This window comes from Carlito syrichta, unplaced genomic scaffold (assembly GCF_000164805.1).
Source record: "Carlito syrichta isolate Samal-C Ts95f unplaced genomic scaffold, Tarsius_syrichta-2.0.1 Scaffold303634, whole genome shotgun sequence".
Classification (NCBI taxonomy): domain Eukaryota; kingdom Metazoa; phylum Chordata; class Mammalia; order Primates; family Tarsiidae; genus Carlito; species Carlito syrichta.
The window spans coordinates 192452-214897 of record NW_007247730.1 but is presented as its reverse complement, the minus strand read 5'-3'; the positions used below and the strand labels follow the sequence as shown (position 1 = coordinate 214897).

General features: G+C 33.3%; 1 protein-coding gene across 1 annotated transcript in view; it reads right to left on the bottom strand.

The window, feature by feature from the left end:
- The window catches only part of LRRIQ1 (leucine rich repeats and IQ motif containing 1), a gene marked incomplete at its 3' end in the record, with an annotated part of 138349 nt that overhangs the window by 67340 nt on the left and 48563 nt on the right, over positions 1-22446 (bottom strand). Inside the window, exons 10-12 of the mRNA XM_008058806.1 lie at positions 11140-11333; positions 10411-10538; positions 4651-4724 (exon numbers count right to left, since the gene is read on the bottom strand). Of these exons, the coding sequence (XP_008056997.1) occupies positions 4651-4724; positions 10411-10538; positions 11140-11333 (396 nt within the window). The remainder of the gene's footprint in view (positions 1-4650; positions 4725-10410; positions 10539-11139; positions 11334-22446) is intronic.

The window sequence follows — 22446 nt, the reverse complement described above, 5'->3', positions numbered from 1 at the left end:
TAACCCCAGTAAGAATGGCCATCATTAATAAAACAAACAACAACAGATGCTGGAGAGGATGCAGAGAAAAGGGAAGGCTTCTCCACTGTTGGTGGGAATGCAAACTAGTGCAACCTCTCTGGAAGACAGTGTGGAGATTTCTAATAGAACTAGAAATTGACCTTCCATATGATCCAGCAATTCCCCTATTGGGAATATACCTGGAGGAACTCGGATCACTCTACAAAAAAGATACCTGCACACGTATGTTTGTGCAGCTCTATTCACAATATCAAAAACATGGAACCAACCATGTTGCGCATTGAAGCTGGACTGGATTAAAAAAATGTGGTACATATACACAATGGAATATTATGCAGCCATAAAGAAGGGCAAACATATGGACTTTGCAGTAACTTGGATGGATTTAGTCTATCATACTCAGTGATCTCTCACAGAAACAAAAAACAGAGCACCATATGTCCTCACTCATAAGCAGACCTTGAACAATTATAATACTATAAGAAAGCAGTCAGCAGCAGAAACTGTCAGCGGGGTGGTGGGGTGGGACTGGCAATTGAGGGAAACTGCTAGGAGAGGGAGGGGCATACCTCCTCAACAAGGGTACCTGCATAATCAATGTCTGTATACCTAACCCCGAATTGTACCCCACATCTTTATAATAATAAAAAAAGAAAAACTAAAAACAAGCAAACAAACAAAAAGCAGGAGGTATCACACTTCCAGACTCTAAACTTTATTATAAGGCTACAATAATCAAAAACCTGGTATTGGTAAAAGAACAGGCATATAGACCAATGGAACAGGTTAGATATTCTAAAAACAAAACCTCAATTTCTCAACAAACTCATGTTCGATAAAACCTCCACCAACAACCACTAGGGAGAGGAGAACCTATTCAGTAAATGGTTCTGGGAAAACTGACTGACCAAATGCAGAAGACTGGAACTTACCTATCATCATACACAAAAATTAATTCTAAATGGATCAAAGACTTAAATATAAAACCTCAAACTATAAGAATCTTAGAAAACGCAGGAGACACCCTAACAGACATTGAAATAGGCAACCAATTCCTGAACAAAACCCCAAAAGCACATGCTATAAGAGATAGGACAATTGGGACCTCATTAAACTGAAAAGCTTCTGCAAAGTAAAAGAAACTATAAAGAGAGCAAGGAAGACAGCCCACAAAATGGGGAAAAAATATATGTCAACTGTATATCTGACAAAGGTCTAACGTCTAGGATCTACAGAAACTCAAATGTTCTAAAAGGAAAAAAACAAACAGTCTGACTAAAAAAGTGGGCAAATGTATGAATAGACACTTCTCAAAAGAAGGCATACAAGCAGCCAACAGATACATGAAAAAATGCTCAGCCTCATTAATCATCAAAGAAATGCAAATCAAAACTACATTGAGATACCACCTAACTCCAATCAGGATGGCCATCATTAATAATTTAAATAACAAATGATGCTGGAGAGGATGTGGCGAAAAGGGCATAATTCTACACTGGTAGTAGGACTGAAAATTAGTAAAATCTCTTTGGAAAAGAGTTTGGCAATTTCTAAATGATCTAAAAATTGATCTTCCATATGACCCAGCAATCCCCCTTCTGGGAATACACACCGAGGAACTCAAATTATTCTACAAGACGATTCCTATGCATGCATATTCATTGCAGCACTATTCACAATAGCAAAAACATGAAACCAACCATGCTGCTCACTGAAAGTGAACTAGTTAAGAACTCAGGGTATATATACATGATAGATTATTATATAGCCATAAAGAGGGACAAAATTATGGACTTTGCAGCAACTTGGATGGATTTAGAATCTATCATACTCAGTGATCATCACAGAAACAAAGAAATGAGTGTTCTCACTCGTAAGTGGATCCTGAACATTTATCATAATACTATATGGAAGGAATTGGCAGTAACAGGACACTGACAGGGGAAGGGGGGTGGGGGGAGCACATATCATCAATAATGGTACTTGATCTCAAACCAGGTGAGTGAGGATCAATGTGAGGCACAAACTTCACCTGTATGATGGCCACTTATCCTGAATCATACCCTACATCCTAAAAAAACAAAAAACAAAAAGAACTGCAGGCTGGAATTTGTGGGGGGAAAGTGCTAAAAAGAAAAAAAAAAAAGATGTATATGTGTATGTTGGAAAGGGAGCAGGGAGAAGGATTTACCTTGGAGAAGTGCTAGGTGTTACACAGGCAGGACAAAATTCGCAAAACCTAGCAGAAATCATTTGCTGTAGTGGTAAGAACTGAAAACTGATTTTAAAGTTCATGCAGCAGTGAAAGATATTGGAGTTGCAGTCCAGCCAGCATGACACCTAATTGAGCATCTCAAAGATTCACCTAAACTCCAGAAAGACTGCATTAGACATGAAAACTATTCTTGAGGGGTAGAAGGATGCACTGAGTTGGGGTTGGCAGTTGAGGGAAACTGCTAGGGGAGGGAGGGGCATACCTCATCAACAAGTGTACCTGCATAATCAATGTTTGTATACCTAACTCTGAATTGTACCTCACATCTTTATAATAAAAAATAATAATTAAAAAAAGAAAGAAAACTAAAATGATGTCCTAAAAGAAAATGAAATTTGACCTATCAAAAACAAAATTATCCGTCAGTAATTTAACTGCTTCTCAGAATAAAATTTAACAATTGGGCAACCCCTTTAGGGCCCCTCCCACTGTGGGAGCTTTTCGGTCCTCTCAATAAATCTTGCATTCAAAAAAACAACTGATGCTGGAGAGGATGTGGCGAAAAGGGAATACGTCCACACTGGTGGTAGGACTGAAAATTAGTAAAATCTCTTTGGAAAAGAGTTTGGCAATTTCTAAATGATCTAAAAATTGATCTTCCATATGACCTAGCAATTCCCCTTCGGAGAATACACACCAAGGAACTCAAATCATTCTTTAAATAAAGACAACAACATCTAGACTATAAAGCGTACTATCTGTAATGTTAAATACATAGCTAAAATTTACAAGACACAAAGAAATTGGAAAATATGAATATTAAGAGAAAAGTAGTTAATTGAAACACATCCCCCCCAAAAATAAGGGCAAAGCAATTCTTTGACAAATACAGCAACATAATTCAATGATGAAAACAGTTTATTCAACAAGTATTGCTGGAACAACTAGGTATCTACATTAAAAATGAACTCAACCCCTACTTCACACCATACCTAATAATTAACTTGAGATGGATCACAGGTCTAATAATAATAGCAAAAAGTACAAAGCTTCCAGAAGAAAGCATAGGAAGTTACCTTTTCAATCTGGAGGGGAAAAACATTTATTATTTTTAAAAGGACACATAGAGAAATAACTATATAAGTCACACTTCATTAAAATTAAAAGTATCTGCTTATCTAAATATACCATTCAGAAAATTAATAGGTAAAATAGAGGCCGAGAAAAAAAGCTACAAAACATATACCAAAGAATTACACCCAGAATATATGAAAAAAACTCTATAAATCAATTAAGAAAAAGGAAAATAATCATTTTTTTAAATGGTGAAACCCTTGAATAGACACAACCAAAGAAAGTACAGACAGGCAGTAGTGGGAATCTGCTTGGGGAGAGGGGGACATACCTCATCAGCAAGGGTACCTGCATAATGAACATTTGTATAACTAATCCTGAATTGTACCCCACATCTTTAAAATAATAATTTTTTTAAAAGAAAGTACAGGCATCATCAATAAACACTTATAAAGTAGTTTAACGTCTTTCTTCATCAGGGCAATGCAAAATAAAACCACAGTAAGATAACTCAGTAAGATACTAAACAATTTCCGACATACAGCAATTGAAAACTATCATACATTCCTGGTGGAAGTGAAAAATGTCACAACTACTTTGGGAAATAGTTTTGTCAGTTTATTTTAAAGTTAAGCATATCTACTCTATTATCTAGCAATTACCCTCTGACGTAAACTTTTACCCAAGAGAATTGAAAATTTAAGTCCACAAAAAGATTTGTATAAGTATTTCCATAGGAAATTTCCATTCATAAGCCCCAAACTGAAAACAATCAAATTATTGTTCAACATGGGAGTGGATAAACGAATTGTGATATATTCATACAATAAATTACACATCAGGAAAAAAACTACTAGTCTAAATAAAATGTGAGAATGTTATATGAACATTAAACAACGAAAGGTGGTTGCTTCTAGGAGTGGAATAACTGGGAGCAGGAATTTTGAGGGGAAGGAGGAATTAGTCCATTAAATTCATAATTATTTAATAAACTTTTAATGGGTGACTACTCTATGTCTGCAAGGAAACTATAAGTTAGACAAGTTTGTTCACTCATCTTCATTAGTCTATTCATTTCATAGGTAAATGGTACATGACTTTTAAATTAAAATGTTATTGTTACTTTGCCTCACCTTCAGATAGACATGGAAGTAGTAATATTTTTTAAGCGGAAAGAAAGTTTTAATTAAGCTATTTTAGCATGCTTTATTTTACGAATGTATTATTAGTAAATATCATTAACCCATGTATTTAAAACAACTCCTTACCATATTTGACACAGAAACTCAAAATTCTATTTTTTTAAATATATATAGGTATTTGCATTATTCTAAACTTACCAGAAAGACAATTGTTGCTGACATCTAGTTTTTCCAAAGAAACAAAATGAAAAAGTGGTACAATTTTTGTCAAACTGAAAATAAAAACATATAATTCATAAAAACTTTTAATCATATTGTTCTTAATGTTACTGTAACTACAAAACAATACATTCACATAATACAATTATATAATTGTAGTTGACTTGTACGCAATTATATGGAGAATTATAATTGTACAAAAAAATTATAACATTTAATAACAGTGCTTATAAAAATGCAATTATATGACTTTAAGTATTTATAATGGAAGATTCCTATTCATCTTTTAAAAAATTGCCAATTTCAATCACAAGTATCATGAACTTTGATGAGTATTTGCTATTTAAATAAAAATAAGTTTCTTAATTCTTATGATTTTGTTTTGTCTTTGTATTTAGCCAAATTTACAGATAACTTATCAACTTTTTTCTCCCTGATTGAAACACAGTAGCCTAAACCCTTAAAATACAAACATAAAATTTCACTTACTTTCACTTTTCAACAGGAGAACTGATTAGAGTCATTCGTTTTATTTTTAAATTTAAAAAATATTTGTTTACTAGATTGACAGTATTATAAGTACTGTAAGTATCCAAAATTAGCGTGGGCTTAATTTTAAGTTTGAAATATGCACAATATATTTAAAATTATCTCATAAAACATAACAATATAAAATAAAGTACCTCAATAGAATTGACTTAAATTTGGCAAAAATATGCTGACACTTAAAATTAATATCCATTAATTAGGCATATTAAATCTAACAATAATCAACATTCCTCTTTTAAAAGTTTTTATCATTTCTAAGTTTTAACTGTCATTAAGAACCTATGTTTAAGCAAAAACATAAGCAATATTCAAAATATACACATAATTGCAAACAAAAGCTATGAAGAAAAAATTAACTCTAGGTTGATTTGTATTTCCAACTAAGTCTATACTTACTCTGTAACATAATATCACATTACTGCAGTTATTTGGAAATTAAAATTAAGTCAGCTCTTCTGAATATTTAAATAAGACAAAAATTTATTTGCATAAAATATAGAAATCACAATTAGAAAAGTCTTCTGAATTAATCTGTCTATAAACATTGAAATTCCATAACTGTTCAAAATGTGCTTTTGCTAAATGAGTATCTCTGTTACTTTTTTAAAAGATATGCATTAATTTCCACTGCTTTAGCTTTCTTGCTTTTTTATTTATTTATTTATTTGTTTGTTTGTTTGTTTGTTTGTTTGTTTATTTATTTTTGAGTTGGAGTCTCACTCTGCTGCCTAGACTGGAGTGCAGTGGCTGCTCCCGGCCACCACAACCTCGACCTGCTGGGCTCCGGCTATCCTTCCGCCTCAGCCTTCCGAGTAGCCGGAATTACGGGCATGCGCTACCACGCCCGGATGATTTTTTGATTTATTGTAGAGATGGGGTCTCACTGCTCAGACGGGTCTCGAACCCACGGGCTCAGGCAATCCACTCACCTCAGCCTCCCAAAGGCGTGGGATTACATGCTGAGCCACCGAGCCCGGGTGCTTTCTTGCTTTTTTAATACTCTCCCTCCAGTTGTCCTACCAGAATTTTGTACCTCTTTATTTCTACTGCAATAGAAATAACTCCCTGCAATAGATGGGGGGTATTAATCTAATATTCTTTTTTAAATTTTATTTTTATCTCTCTTAAAGATGTGGCATACAATTCAGGATTAGTTAGATAAGAGGTCATCACACAGGTTAAGTTTGGGCCTCCCTTCAGAGTGACACTGACTGGAAGCCTTATGGACACTGTGAGCCTTATGAGGTCTGGCACAAGTCTAATCCTGGTACTCACTGTAACTCCTCTTTTCTTTTCTTTTTTTTTTTTTTTTTGAGTTGGAGTCTCACTCTGTCGCCCAGACTGGAGTGCAGCGGCCGCTCCCGGTCACCACAGCCTTGACCTGCTGGGCTCCCGCGATCCTTCCACCTCAGCCTTCCGAGTAGCCGGAAGTACAGGCATGTGCTACCACGCCCAGTTGATTTTTTGATTTATTGTAGAGATGAGGTCTCGCTGCCCAGGCGGGTCTCGAACCCGCAGGCTCAGGCAATCCACTCACCTCAGCCTCCCAAAGGCGCGGGATTACAGGCTGAGCCACCGAGCCCGGCAACTCCTCTTTTCTACTGTCCTGTTCTGCATTAGCAGAGAGAAAGAAGAAAAACTGCTGATGAAATATCAAACTAAATAATGAGGTAGGGAGAAGATGCCTTGAAATACTGCCCATTAAGAACAATATTCCTATTCATATTAAATCTATATAATATCTTTTCTTAGAAAGTCTCCAGGGTGAAAAATATCCAAGGTAATGAGAGGAAATGTAAGATATGTATGTCATTACATTTATACATAAATTGTATTATTTGTACATACAGTCTATAATAGTAAAAGTGGGAATGTCACATGGATATTGAGGAAGAGAAAAGAAGGAAGAAAGGAAGGAAAAGAAAGGGGAAGAAGGGAAGAGAGGGAAGAGGGGAATGGGAGGGGGAGGGGAGGAAAGGGAAGAAATAGGAAGGGGGAGAGAGAGAGGAACTTAAAACTTTGTACATAATTGGTGGGTTTAATCTTAATTTTATGGCATTTCCTACTCAAATATGTTCTAAATAATTGTTGCAAGTAATAAATTTAAATTGTTCAATTAAAAATACATTTTAATAAATGTATTTATTAACAGAAAAATTACTTTTGTACTATACATTTAGTATATTTATACCAAATTTTTGCCCTTATATTGAAAAATTTTGAAAGATTAACAGCTAATGATATATTAAATCCTTCAGAATATAGTTTTCTTTAGAATATCACGTTTTTAGCCAATAAGTTATACAGTAGCATATGTGTTATATGAAGACTTCAAATGAAAATAACTAATAAAGTTTTATAATTAAAAATCAATATAAATCTCCTTTGCAAAAATCAATTCAAGTAAAGAAATATCTGCTTTGACCAAATATTTCTGTAGTATTGACATTTATCTTTTCAGATAACTGCACAGTTTAAACATGCTCTTTTTCTTTGGAATTTTAATCAAGAAAGCTGACTACTCATTCAACTTTATGACTATTCATTAGGATGGTAGAAACCTAATAGTAGATTTTTTATTAAACCTCTAGAACTTTTCCTTTCACTGACATTCTCTGTATAATTTTTCCAAGAAAATTCAAACCAGAAAGACAAAGGACATTAGTGAAAACCTAATACCATTTGACCTTGTCACATTAGCCCTGGGCATTAAAAAGATATAAATTTCAAAGACGACAAAAGTAAAAGATTTGTACTATGAACAGCCAATGGGTAATAGTTTCCACTTTCTGCTCCTACTTAGAGTCTCACTGGTAAGAAGGCTTATAAAGTCAGAGAATCTTCCAGTTAGAACTCCGCTGAGTCAAACTTAAAACAGTCACATGTCCTAATGAAAATTTAAAACAGAAGTCAGGATGAAAGAAGTATTTCAAACAATATGTACTAAGTATCATTCTTTATATGTATTCCATTTGTTGGGGGGGGAAAGCATATGGACACATAATTTCTTCCTTGTGATGAAAATATTTATCAAAATATTAAAAGAAAATATATATACAATGTAAAAGTCATACCAACCACAAATTCAAATATCACATTTATAAAATTCGTATTCCTTTGTAAAATATATTTATATACATTTTTCTCTTGGATCATCATTCAAATACCCTTTTAAATTTTGTAAAAACTGAGGCTGAGTGAGAAGAGAGTTGCTCAGCATTGACTGATAAATTGTAGGCTCAATATGCTGAGATCTGCTGACTCTGAGTTTTCTCAAACCCAGTATGATTCTGAGTCGATGCACATGTGAGAACATAATGTAAAATGAATAATTTGCAGTTAATGATAGCAAGTTTATTGTAAGATAGCCTTCCTAAGCTCAAAGATTACTTTTACACTATGATTATTAGGAAATTATCTTACTATTCTATAAATCCATTTCTATCAATCACATTTCCCTGGCATCCTTAGGGCTTCTCCCTTCATCCTATCAAAAATATTCAAAGGTTGCATGTAAAAAGAGCTCTCAGAGACCCAGAAGAAAAAGTTGTATGCAAGTGATAGTATTATCAAAAATTTCAAAGTAACATATATTATGTAATAATTGTATTTTTTTTTACAAAAATGAGTTTAAAAGATTAATTTATTGTACCCCAAAATGTTCTTTGAGTAAGTACATATGTTACTGATTGCTGCACCCTCAAAATAGCAAACCCATCATATTCAAATGTCTTAAGACTAGGCAAACAAAATTTGAAATAGGGATCATTTGGATTAATCATGTCAATTAGCATTATCAATTCTAAAAATATCAATGCTCTAATTTATATTATTCCCATTTTATAAAATCAATATGTATAAGTCATATCATATTGATAGAGGAAAAAGTCTATCAGTCATTATTAATTTTAATTTTGAGAAATACCATATTTATTTGATAATTTAAGGGGTACAAAATATTAGACATTATTTTTCAAAAGCTGTTCTTGATTTACATATTTAAAAATCATCTTAAATATTTTATGCTCATTAATGTGATTTGAGATCCACCTCTATAAAATGTTAGATACATCAATTCCTGAGTGGTTTATGCTCAAAACATATCTGAGTATTTAACTTTGAAACTACATTTCTTACCTGAAAATAATCTGAAAATGTCTAATAGGCTGGTAGATGGCACAAATAATACAGTGGTATTTGATGATGCTCTTTCTGGGAACAAATATCTTTTTAAACCCAAATCAACTTTCATATTTTAGATCTGATTAAAACAATTTGAGAGGATTTTTTAACACAAATTTAGTTTTCAACCGTCAAAGTATAATAGGTGGAAGTTAAAACATTTAATGCATACATGCTATTGCAGCAGAGATTAAGAGATGATTTTATATGTTTTGGGGGAAAAAGGTATATATATTTATATATAAATTAGGTTGTCCTTGTTCATGTGTTTTGTGAGCACTGTATGACTCAAAGGAGCAATTTCTTATTAAAGGTGGTTCCTTTCCCCTACTCCATGTGCCTTTGATGAGGAAATTAATCATATTAGAGTGAATAGGTCTCAATGAAATATTAAGCAGAGAAGAAATACACATATTGTGATTCTGTTTTGCTTTAGACAGACATTTTCAGCAAAGATCCAGATGTTTGGTGTTCTCAAATGATCTTCTGAGGTAGGTACCCATTTCAATTTAATGTTAAGGTATTTTTTTAAGTGTTACTTTATATCCTTAGGGAAATCAAATTTAAATTCATCTTAACAGTTACAGAAGGACATGCAAGTTGAGAGCAGATTAAAAATTATTCTTTCAGGACTTAATAAGTACCATTTGAGAGAATGAGACATCCTTCTGAAATAAATTAACTACCTCTTGCATTTTCCAAGGACTATATTCTTTACAAATATAAACAAATCTGCCCTGAGAGATTTCTACAGGTACATCTTTGAGAAGAAACAAAATGAGGATGATAAATAGACAATTAAAATTCTACTAAAATTCTGGGGCATGCTATTAATTCCCTTTAATTTTTTAAATTCTATAAAGTTATATGTATATAATTTATGTACTAATTTTGTATGCACTATCATTGAATTACTGGAGAAATCCAACTTTTCTAGTTGTTTATGAACATCACAATTTCATTTTAAACAGTCACTGCATTTATTGCTTAAGAAAAGTATGTGTTTACCTATTTTGAGAGAGAGAAAGATTTTGTAATAAAGGCAGCCAATATGAAGAAAATGCTTCCACAGTTGAAATGCTGTTATCGTCCAGGTGTAATTCTCTTAGTAGAACATGATTCTTCAAGGATGGAAGCTGTGTTTAAATTTGGTTTATTAGTTGATAATAAGCAAAACATTTTGTCATTTAACCAAATTAAAAAATATCAAAACTAACAACAGACAGATTCTGGTAAACTGAATATCATAAATCAAAATATAATACAATATTTTAGTATGAATAAAATTCCTATTAACTTTATAATTTTTAATATTCTTTATAAAAGATACTTCATGAAGAAATGTAATTAGAATTTCATGATAGAAGGCAACCACTTCAAGTCCCCTCCCTTTCCAATAAATCCTGTTTTCTAAAAAAAAAAAGAATTTCATAATAGATACATTTGGTCGCACTTATATACTGAGATATAACTAAAAAGTTATAATTTAGTATATTTTTATTATGAAAAATTGATGTTAAATTAAATTTATTTATAAAATATTGTAACTGTGCTGAACATTTCTTAAATAAATAAAAAGGATAAAATTTAAAATTAAATTGGCAATCAAAAACAATTGATTAGTAAAAAAGGACAAAGAAAAATTATTCACAATTTCCTCTTAAACGTGTGATTGATACATCTATCAAATAAAAATGTTGTACTAATCAAAGAAACTAACTAATTCAAAGCAGTTACCTCACTTAGATAATTTCCTTGTAATTTCAATATTTGGAGCAAACCACAATTTTCAATGCCCTCAACATCCGTCAGATGATTATGCGAGCAATCCAGATATATAAGGGCAGGAGTATCACAAAGACCTTTTGTACTAATTAGCTGATTATGGTTCACAATTAGTTGCTGAAGATTTTTTAAGGATTCTAACCCACCTGAAAGAAAAATTTTATAAGATCACTTGAATCATACATTATTCCAGACTCCAAAGAAGAATTTCAATTTTTCTCTAAAAAACTGTATCTTTGTATTTCCCAACATCTTTAACTAAAAGTGAGGACTCAGTCCAAATTCCCGATAAACTTATCTTGTAAAATATGTTGTTATTTATATTGTTATCTGTGGGATATATTTTTGAGAGACATAATTATCTATCAATTGAAAATGGAATAAAATACTAGCATACATTGGGCAGTGAAAGTTTTATATTCAAATAAATATGGAACAAGGGAGAGACAGAAAGACTTCAAACAAACAAACAAAAAATAGTTTTCATCTCACTCCAGAGTCTTTGAATTTCAAACCCTTGCTTAAGGATGCATCCGTAACATGAGAATGCCATTTTCCTACAACTGGAATATCTATCTTAGATTCCCAAATGAGACAGATACAAGCAAATCAGAACCAATGACCTATTAGCATATTCTTCAGGTATATCAGTAATGTTACAAGTCATCTACTTTTTGATCAGGAAAACTTAAAATCCATATGATATTAGCTAAAAAATATTACAGGAGGCTTAGAAACTATACTTTGGTGATTATAAAGAAAAAACTGTGGTTATTTAAATAAGCCATGGGGAGTTGGTATTAGAAATAAATGCTGAAGAAGTCTGCAAAAGCTTCATGGGAGATACTAAAAATCTAGAAAGTGATCTTTAGATATGGTACTTGGTATGTTTTCTGAGCGTACTACTCTGGTAGTTGAAATAAGCAATTCTAGAAACTGAAAATAAAGTTTCAGTTCTCAAGTAAGCACTGATAAATAGAATGTCTTCAGTAAGGACGGTACACATAGGACCCATTGAGAAGAAATTTGGGCAATTGTACCTTTTTCTGATTGTCTTGTCAAAAATACCACAAAACATTTTTCTCATCAAATGTTGAAATAAATATGAAGATTTATTTCCTTTACCAAAATAAGTTATTTGATAATAAATTGAAATAGTTAATCATTAAAAATAAGTAGTATTACTTAGAAAACTTGATATATAAAATATATGTAACAAATTTATCCCAGAGGAATTTAGTGCATTTAATGCAAGATTTGTTATTTAGATTATGTATTGATTTACCAAAAGATAGAGCAGATAGTCTGCTTGTATTGAGATGAAGAAATAAAAGAATAAAGTAATATCAAGATCTCACAAAAAATTTCATTCTGTATCATACTTTAGAAGGTCATATAATGTAATAGGATCATGCAGGTGTTGTAAAAATATTTCAAATATACATGTCAAAAATATTTTTTCAAAATTGCAATATCTTTAATAGTTTGAGTCAAGTAAAACAGCTTATTGTTATAGATGATTATTTCCCATAAAAATATGACTTTGTGTAAAAAAGTAAAAATTTCTTATAATGAGAAATAAATTATGTAATATCACAGAGAAGTAGGACAATGAATAGGAACTCAAAAAGGAAAAGAAGGCCTGAAATTCAAATTCAGGCAGTAATTTAAATTTTTAATTTTGTATCTAAAATTATTGTACCACTATCTTCCTGTAATGTAAAATGGAAATTATGACTTAGAGAAAGTTGTTATCCACTGTTATTAGCAAGTGAATTGTTCTGCCCTTTGAAACATTTGAGTTAAAATAAGAGACCAATCATATATTACAAATTTCAAGGGATTAGGAGTAGTACATTAAATATTATAGCAATATATACTGGCTACAATATAAAGTCTCCTGAAATAGAAAATAAATTGGAGTTTATTATGTTTTATGATTATATCTGATGAACATCAATTACCCCGCTGAAGCGGACAGCCCAGGCAAAAGGAAATACCAATTAATACAGATTAGTATGTATATAAAATGAAATTTCTGATCAAATATTTAATTGTCTTAAGGAATCTACTTTTATAGGCTTGATTTTTATAAATGTACATTGCCTTTAATTTTACTAGAGCTAATCTGAAAGAGAAATTTCAATGAAACCTTTGAAGTGGGGAATGCATTTGTGAAACTTACAGGGGTCACCCAAAAAGAGAATCAAGAATGAATCATTAGGTTACACAATGAAGAAGGTACAGAATTTGGCAAAGGAAATAGTAGATAAAGCAAGATAACTATTGGGAGAGGAAAAGAGAAACAAGCAAACAATTATGCAATGAAGAATGGGGCAGGAATAAAAATAAAATATTACATAATTTACAATTAAGAAAGGCACTTTTATGTACACTAAATTATATACAGTCAACTGTATCAGGCACCGTTGGCAAAGGAATGAGAAGATGGTACCATTTAGGCTGAAGACTTTTGCTAGAGATATGAACAGAGTAATCAGGATGAAAATCACAGTAAGTGGAAGTAGAGAAAATAAGTGTAGACTACTTTCTAGATGTTTTTAAGTGGAGAGAATGTTCTCCAAAGTCTTGAAAATGGCCTTCAAAACCCTATGTAATCTACTTGTCATCATCTCTTCACACTCATCCTCTGCTACTGTGCCCTACCCTCCATTCATTCAAACATGTCCTTCTTGTTGTTCTTTAAACATGCCACACATGCTTCCACCTTAGGTCTGTATATGTTAGGAGCAACTATCGGTATGTGACCTGTTAGGCTAGAATTAAATAAAGGTCATCAACTAACATCATAGTTTCAAAAGACACCATCATTTCCAATCAATATACACAGAAGGTATTATTAGCCTATTCCATCTGTTAAAGATTCTAATCTGGTGGAATAACCATGACTGAAGCTTCAGACTAATGAGGATTATTAAACCCAGCATTTCTACTTCTATGAGCCACTATATAGTGATACACAAATAGAAACTAAAATATAGAGATGTTCTTTGCTGTATTATTTAGGTGCAAAGGAATAGATACAAGTTAAATGTTCGCCAATAAAATAATAGTCAAATAAATTAAAAACCATATCTAAAATGAATATGCATAATCTTCAATATAAAGCAGTACTGAAATGGAACATTACTGTAGGTAAAACCTGAATTGCATAATAGGGTTTTAGCTATTTGAGTACATCAAAATCTAAATCTACACATGAATCTTAACCTAAATCTACACATCTATAATTGTATTGCATAGATTGAGGTCTGGAACGCTTCATAAACAATTGTTAACAATGGTCACTCACACAAAATGAGAGAGAGAGAGAGAGAGAGTAGGGGTGAGGAGACAGATGAAGTTTCACTGCTTACACTATATGTATCTCTTTTTAATTTTTTAAAATGAGACTGTACTTCTTGCATAATATTGCAAACACTATCTTTGAAAAAACTCAGAGCAAGCACTAAAATAACTTATTCTGCATTTAATACTGAATATAACATCAATTTTAAAAAATGATCATTGAACTATTCAAATGTGGGAAAACAGGATACTGTACTCCATCAAAAGGGTGTGTTCTATTGCCAACATGGAAGAATACTGCCCATAGAAAAAAAGGCATAACTTTTAAATTTTTAGATGAAAGATTGTTAAAATTTCAGCAGAATGCTTTTTTAAAAAATGATTCAGTCTGGTCTCTCAAACACTGACCTTACTATAGCAGTGAGGAAGAAGGTACATTTGAGAAAAGCAAATGTTGATTATATAACATAAATATCAGCCTAAAGAAAAAAAGAAAAGGAAATCATCTAAAATATATGTGACACTGAGGTCTGCCAAAAGCCATGTGAGTGAGCTTGGAAGTAGATATTTTGTTCCCTCTGAGCTACAAACTGCAACCTCACAAGAGACCCTGAGCCAGAACCACCTAGTTAAGCCATTCCCAGATTTCTGACACACAGAAATGTAATGTAACAAATGTTTGTTGTTTTAAACTGCTAAGTTTTGGAATATTTGCTTCTCAATAAACTTTTAGTACAATAAGAATTATATTCTGAAGAAAACATAACTCAAGAAAGAATAAATTATGTTTAAAATGTTTGGGCTACGGAAGAATTTTTTTTAATTATTATAGCAAGAGTTCAAGGATATCAAAACAAGAGAAGTAGGTAAATAAATGGGAAAAAAATAATAGGATGACATAGCTAATAATTTATAAGCAACAATATGCCGAACAAAAAGCAAAAAATTGAACTTTTCACACACACAAAAAGATAATTACAATGAGAATCAAATGTGAAGAAGCAGAAGGAAAAAGAAAGGATACAGATGAAGCCAATTAAACAATAGACTTGAGAGAAAGACAAATACAGCCAAAATATAATCTATTACTGAAAAATCGAACAAAACCAAAAAAGTTTTCAACTATATAAAAACCAAAATTTTCCAAAAATGAAAATTTTTTCCAAAAATGAAAAGTTCAAAAATGAACTTTACTTTCCAAAAAAAACTTTAATGAATGTACTGGAAATAAAATGTTCTCGGTTAAGTTACTAATTAAGTTCAAAATAAATACTATTTGGGTATCTAAGCAGAACTCAGTGATGGGAAGAGAAAAATAGTTAGCTTCAAGGTCTACCGCAGCAATACCCAATACAATATATGCAATGATTGGAAGAACCAAGTGAAACTGTGACCTAAAAATAGAATTTACAGCTATATGATCATTCAGGTATAAAGGCAACTTCCAGGTATTTTCATTTGTACCCCACACCTTTAAAAGAAAAAGTGAAAGAATTCACAGAATATAGCACCCATCAGATCATCTTTGAAAAATGAGATTTAAAAATAGGTAGTGGGCCGAGCTCGGTGGCCCAGCCTGTAATCCCAGCACTTTGGGAGGCCGAGGCGAGTGGATTGCCTGAGCCTGAGGGTTCGAGACCCGCCTAGGCAACTTGGCCAGACCGCATCTCTACAATAAATCAAAAATTAGCCGGGCGTGGTAACGCACGCCTGTAGTTCCAGCTACTTGGAAGGCTGAGGCGGAAGGATCGGAGGAGCCCAGCAGGTCGAGGCTGCGGTGGCCGGAAGTGTGCCACTGCACTGAAGTCTGGGTGACAGAGTGAGACTCCAACTCAAAACAAACAAACAAACAAACAAACTAGTGAACTATGTAATACAGATAAGCAAGAAATGAAAGACCTGTGTGAGGAAGGCGTCTACCTGGCTTCAACACAACTCCGGCATTCAACTCTGATCTGTGTCTGATTCCTCCCAGCCAGCCCAGAATGGTTTTCAGACCGCCTCCCCTGCGTTGCCTTGGCCTTAGTCTTTATAAGTTGTTTTGTTGTTGTTGTTGTTGTTTTGTTTTGTTTTGTTTCTGAGTCAGCGTCTCACCACCGCTTCCACCTCCATGACTTAGGCAGTCCTACCGTTTCTGCCTCCCATAGTTGGGACTACAGGCTTGCCCCCACCACACCCAGCTAATGTAATACCTTGGAGGCACAGGGTCTCCATGTGTTTCCCAGGCTGCTCACAAACGTCTGGGGTCCAGCAACCGTGCCTCGGCCTCCCAAGGTGCTGGGATGACTGCCGTGAGCCCTCTTAGTTTAAGCGACAGAAATTTCTCGTGTTCTGATCTGGTCCTTGGCACTTAGCCACACTTTGGACCTCACTAGTCAAAGCAAGACAGGAAACAGCATCCCCACTAGTATGAAGTGTTCTTGACGGCTAGGCATTTTCACCAGCAGCCAACCTATAAACGGTTGCAATTTCTTGGTAACCGGGATTTGGAGTTTGACTTTTTCTTTCCATCTGTTAACTATCCTTAATGAACTGCTTTTATTGTGGTGGAAGGAAGGAAGGAAGGAAGGAAGGAAGGAAGGAAGGAAGGAAGGAAGGAAGGATTGAAGGAAGGAAGGAAGGATTGAAGGAAGGAAGGAAGGATTGAAGGAAGGAAGGAAGGAAGGAAGGAAGGATTGAAGGAGGCAGTTGTCGTACTTATCCCATTTTCCAGAAGGAAGGAAGGAAGGAAGGATTGAAGGAAGGAAGGAAGGATTGAAGGAAGAAAAGAAGGATTGAAGGAGGCAGTTGTCATACTGATCCCATTTTCCGAGGAAGGAAGGAAGGAAGGAAGGAAGGAAGGAAGGAAGGAAGGAAGGAAGGAAGGATTGAAGGAAGGAAGGATTGAAGGAAGGAAGGAAGGATTGAAGGAGGCAGTTGTCATACTGATCCCATTTTCCGGAAGGAAGGAAGGAAGGAAGGAAGGAAGGAAGGAAGGAAGGAAGGAAGGAAGGAAGGAAGGAAGGATTGAAGGAAGGAAGGATTGAAGGACGGAAGGACTGAAGGAGGCAGTTGTCGTACTGATCCCATTTTCCTGACAGAGCTAATGCCACTCTAGGATATAGAGTGGGTAATATATATGACATAAGATATATAATATCTTGATGTGAATAACAAAAATTATGAGAGGAATGGAAGATTGGAAAAAGCATAAATATTTCATTATATATTATTATGTTTTATTAAAGAGAAGTTAATATTGTCTAAAATATATTAAACAAAAACAAATGTCTTATGTCTTTTGAAATAAAAAAAGACATTGTAAGTAACAAAACTCAGAAGAGCAAGTGGCAGATAACATATATATAGTAATCATATATACATATATAACATAATACATATAATAATCTGAAGAAAGCAACAGGTAGTCTAACATTTTGAAGTCAGAATATTTTCATATAATTTCCGCTGTATTTAACAATGCTTTTGTGAGCTTTCAAAAGTTATTTCCCATCTTAGTAAGTTATCTGCAGAAAAGTTGGTCGAGAATGAATGTTACCAACCAGCAATTCACATGTTGATGATTTTCATGCACCATAAAATGACTTTATAATACCTTAATATAATCTAACAGTTGCTTACTTGATCATTGTACTTTTTAAAAATTCAAATTGGTGTTCTATTTCAGTAGTGGTAAAATTTTGGCAGCAACATCTCAAAAGCAGCACTAAAATTTTAATATTAGAATAAAAAATGTTTGCCTAAAACACATTAGTTTATGTATTCTCAAATAATCACAAGTACTAATAAATTTTCTCTAATATTTAATTAAAATTTAGCTAACTATATACTTAAACTTTGTTCTAATTAATCTCCCCTAAGTATATTTATTTATAAATGCAGGCAAAACAGGATGAATAGTTACAATGTTCACTTCAAAAAATTTCTTATTTTGATTAACTTTTTTTCATCTGATAGGCCTTCTTCATAGATGAAGAAATTTTGTTTACTATTTTATGTTTTTTGTTGCTCAAAGAGTTTTAAATTTCTATTTAGGTGTTTGCTACGTTTATTATAGTGTTATTTTCTTAATAGTGGTATTTTTTATAATTTCTTGAAATAATAGAAATAGAATATCTCATCTGTTAACAGATATAAACCAATTATGTTTTTCACATATCTACTAGAAGTGTGAAGATCTATTTGTCAAAAAATATTTTTACCTTGATATAAAATTCTTCAGAGACTAGTTTGACTAATTTAAGTACTTTGTTATGTCATCTGGGAGACAGAAAAATGATACAAGACAGAGTCTTTGCTTTTAAGTATGTCTTACCTGATAAATCAATCCAGCTAGAAAAGTTTTAATTACTGGCATCTAGAAATATTCACAATTTATTATTTTGTGAATTACAGTACTGACTTTTTAAGAAATAGAAAATAATCCAGAAAGCTTATATATACTGGCTATATATCCTGGATGGTGAACTTATGAATTATGATTTTATCATTTTATGGTAAAATGCTTAGACAACAAGCATGTATTAATTGTATATATTAAACATTACACAAAAATGCAAAAGTCTACTTTCAGAAATTTCTGGTCAGATAACCTGATCATCTTTACCTCTGAGAATAATTTAAATAGTTACTACATTTTTAAGTGTTTCCAAATGAGCTGTTAAGAAAGCAGAGAATTCTTAGCCCAAAATTTAAACAGACATGGTAAAGAGAAGCAAGCAGAACAGTGAAGCCATGTTTCATTGTGAGAAAAATGTGTTAAGCTGATGAATATAAAGATCAATCGCTATAATGTCTGAGGCTGAAGGAGACGAAGCTCTAAATTAATCTAAAGTGGACAAGACAATCCCACATAAACTTGGAACCTCCATCAGCTATACCCAACCAGAGGAAATAAGTTTAAATTACTTATCTTATATCTCAATATTCAGTAGAGAGGGAGGGAAAATTCTCCCCTTTAAAATAATAATCACAAGCTGGTCCTTTCACAGGTCCACAGATCAGATTTAGTCTAATAGTGGTCAAAAAACCTTCACCAGAATTGTAGCATAAACGATTGTAGATTGTTGTGTCCCCAGCCCCTGAAAAATCCACTCCAGAGATAAAACTTCCCTCCAAAATCCAAGAACAATCACAAGCTTAAGTTCCAGGGAGAGATAAAAAGATGACAATAGACAAAACAAAAAAGACATGCAATATGCATTGCAATAAGATACCGTAAATAAGAGTTAGCAGAAATAACAAAACAAAGCAGAAACAAGAGGGAGAGATATAGAATATAGAAAACGGACTGGATAACGAAAATGTGGCACATGTACACTATGGAGTATTATGCAGTCATAAGGGAGAACAAAAACATGGAATTTGCAGCAAATTAAATGGAGTTGGAGACCCTAATACTAAGTGATCTAGCACAGAAACAAAGAACTGAATACCACTTGTTCTCACTCTTAAGTGGGCCTTGAACATTAGTCACATTAGGCACTGGGCACTGCTGGGGAGGGAGGGAAGGAGACAGCAAGGTGGGAGGCAAGTGACAACACAAAGGGACTTGATAATTACCAGAGAGAGTTGGGACCAGTTCGAAGCCCTAACTTCACCTGCATGCAGCCTACTGATGTAGTTAATCCTCACTTGTATCCTAGATTCCTATTCTAAAATAAAATAAAATAAAGAAACCAAGAGGAAAAAGTAAAATAAACTAAGGACAATTCAAATGTAGAATGACTCCTGCAGGACTAAAGCCCAACTTTAAATAATCTCAATATCAATACATGGATGTAACTACACAGAGATTGTCCTCAGTAAAAACTATGGACCTCTAGAGGGAAATAATAATATACAGTCTCAAATTGGTCCTACAGTTATTTTTTTCTTAGTATTCTCTGTCTGCCGAACAATAATAAAAAAAAAAAAACAACCTGGTAACATCATATGACAAAAAAATAAAGAGAGGATTACCAGATTACAAACTTATCAGACACAGAAATAAATGTACCTTGCTGAACATGTTAAAGAAAATAAAAGTTAAATGAAATACTTGGATACTAGATACAATAAAAATGTGCACTGAGCTGGGCTCGGTGGCTCAGCCTGTAATCCCGCACCTTTGGGAGGCTGAGGTGAGTGGATTGCCTGAGCCCGCGGGTTCGAGACCCGCCTGGGCAGCGAGACCTCAACTCTACAATAAATCAAAAAATCAGCCGGGCGTGATAGCACGCGCCTGTAATTCCGGCTACTCGGAAGGCTGAGGCGGAGGGATCGCTGGAGCCCAGCAGGTCGAGGCTGCGGTGGCCGGGAGTGGCCACTGCACTCCAGTCTGGGCGACAGAGTGAGACTCCAACTCAAAAAAAAAAAAAAAATGTGCACTGAATGAGAAATAAAAAACAAAAATTCTAAAACCAAAAAGCCACAATAACTGCAAACAAGTTTTATCCTTGGATTGAACATTATATTAGACACAACCGAAGGATCAGAAAACTGCATTCTGAGTCACAAGAAGATATTCAGAGTGATTATGTGGAGACACAAATTAAATATAAGAGAATTATAAGAAATATGAGGGTCTAAGAAAATTATAGGATATGTATGCTGTAATCATGGGATAAATATTATGTATTATATTCTATATATTACATTACAAACATATATTAATTTATACAATATTTGTTAACATATTTTATTGAATGCCATAACATGTAATATATATTGAGAACTTTTCAATATCAAATAAAGACAATGAGTCACAGACTCAAGAGGCACAATGAAATCAAACAGGGTGAATATTCATGAAATCACAAATAGTAAGATGATAAAAATAATGGCCAAACAACAAAAACAAAAAACTCAAAAAGGGAATAATATAACTTTCCAAGAGTTAATCTAAGCCAGGAAAGCTAAAATACAGTGGAATATGTTTACAATGCAGATACTGTAATCCAAATGGTAGGTCTATACCTCAAACATATATATGTACACTTGTGTGCAATTGTGGGTATATGTGTGCATGTGTGTTTTCAAAACCTACTTAACCAAAGAAAATCTGAAATAATTCATCACCAGCACACCTAAAGGAAATATTAATTAATATTATTTGGGAAGAAGAAATATTGTAGCTAAAAATAGTGTAAAGAACAATGGAAAGTTTATACTATATTACTACACAACAATACTCCTTTAATACTATAAGTATAGTAATACTATATTACTACCGATATAATATCTATAGCAAACTAAACGAATATATAACTTGTCATACAACTGGAAAAATGAAATTATCTAAAACCTCAATCAAACCAAGCAAGGGCAAGAAAAAAGAGAAAAACCAAACAGAACATGCCGAACAAATAGAATCAAATAGCAAGACAGTTGATTTAAATGAACATTTATCAATGATTACACTAATTTATTGATTATACCTAATTAATTGCTAGGAACTAAAGGCTAAAAATCAAAGCAAAACTTTGTAAGACAGCCCAGGTAAAAACATAACAACACATTTTCATTTTACATAAAAAAGGCAAACCAAAAACAGAACTTGTAAAATTCTCGTAAGTAAAAACATAGAAAAAGATATGACATATGAAAGCTAAACCCAGGGTTCTCAAAGTGTGGTCCAGAGACCCTCTAGAGATGCTTTTAGAGTTCTACAAGGTCAAAATTATTTTCATAAGAATTCCAAGATGCTATTTGCTTTTTTCACTCTCATGTGTTCTGGAGAGTATAGTGGAATTTCCAGAGGCTACATGACTTATGATATTGTGCCAAATTGAATTCAGAGGCAATATGAGAACCCATATTAACCCATGAAGAGATATGTGTTGCAATGACCCTTTTCTTACTATAAAATAATATAGTTGGAGCTGGGCTCGGTGGCTCAGCCTATAATCTCGCGCCTTTGGGAGGCTGAGGTGAGTGGATTGCCTGAGTCCGCGGGTTCAAGACCCGCCT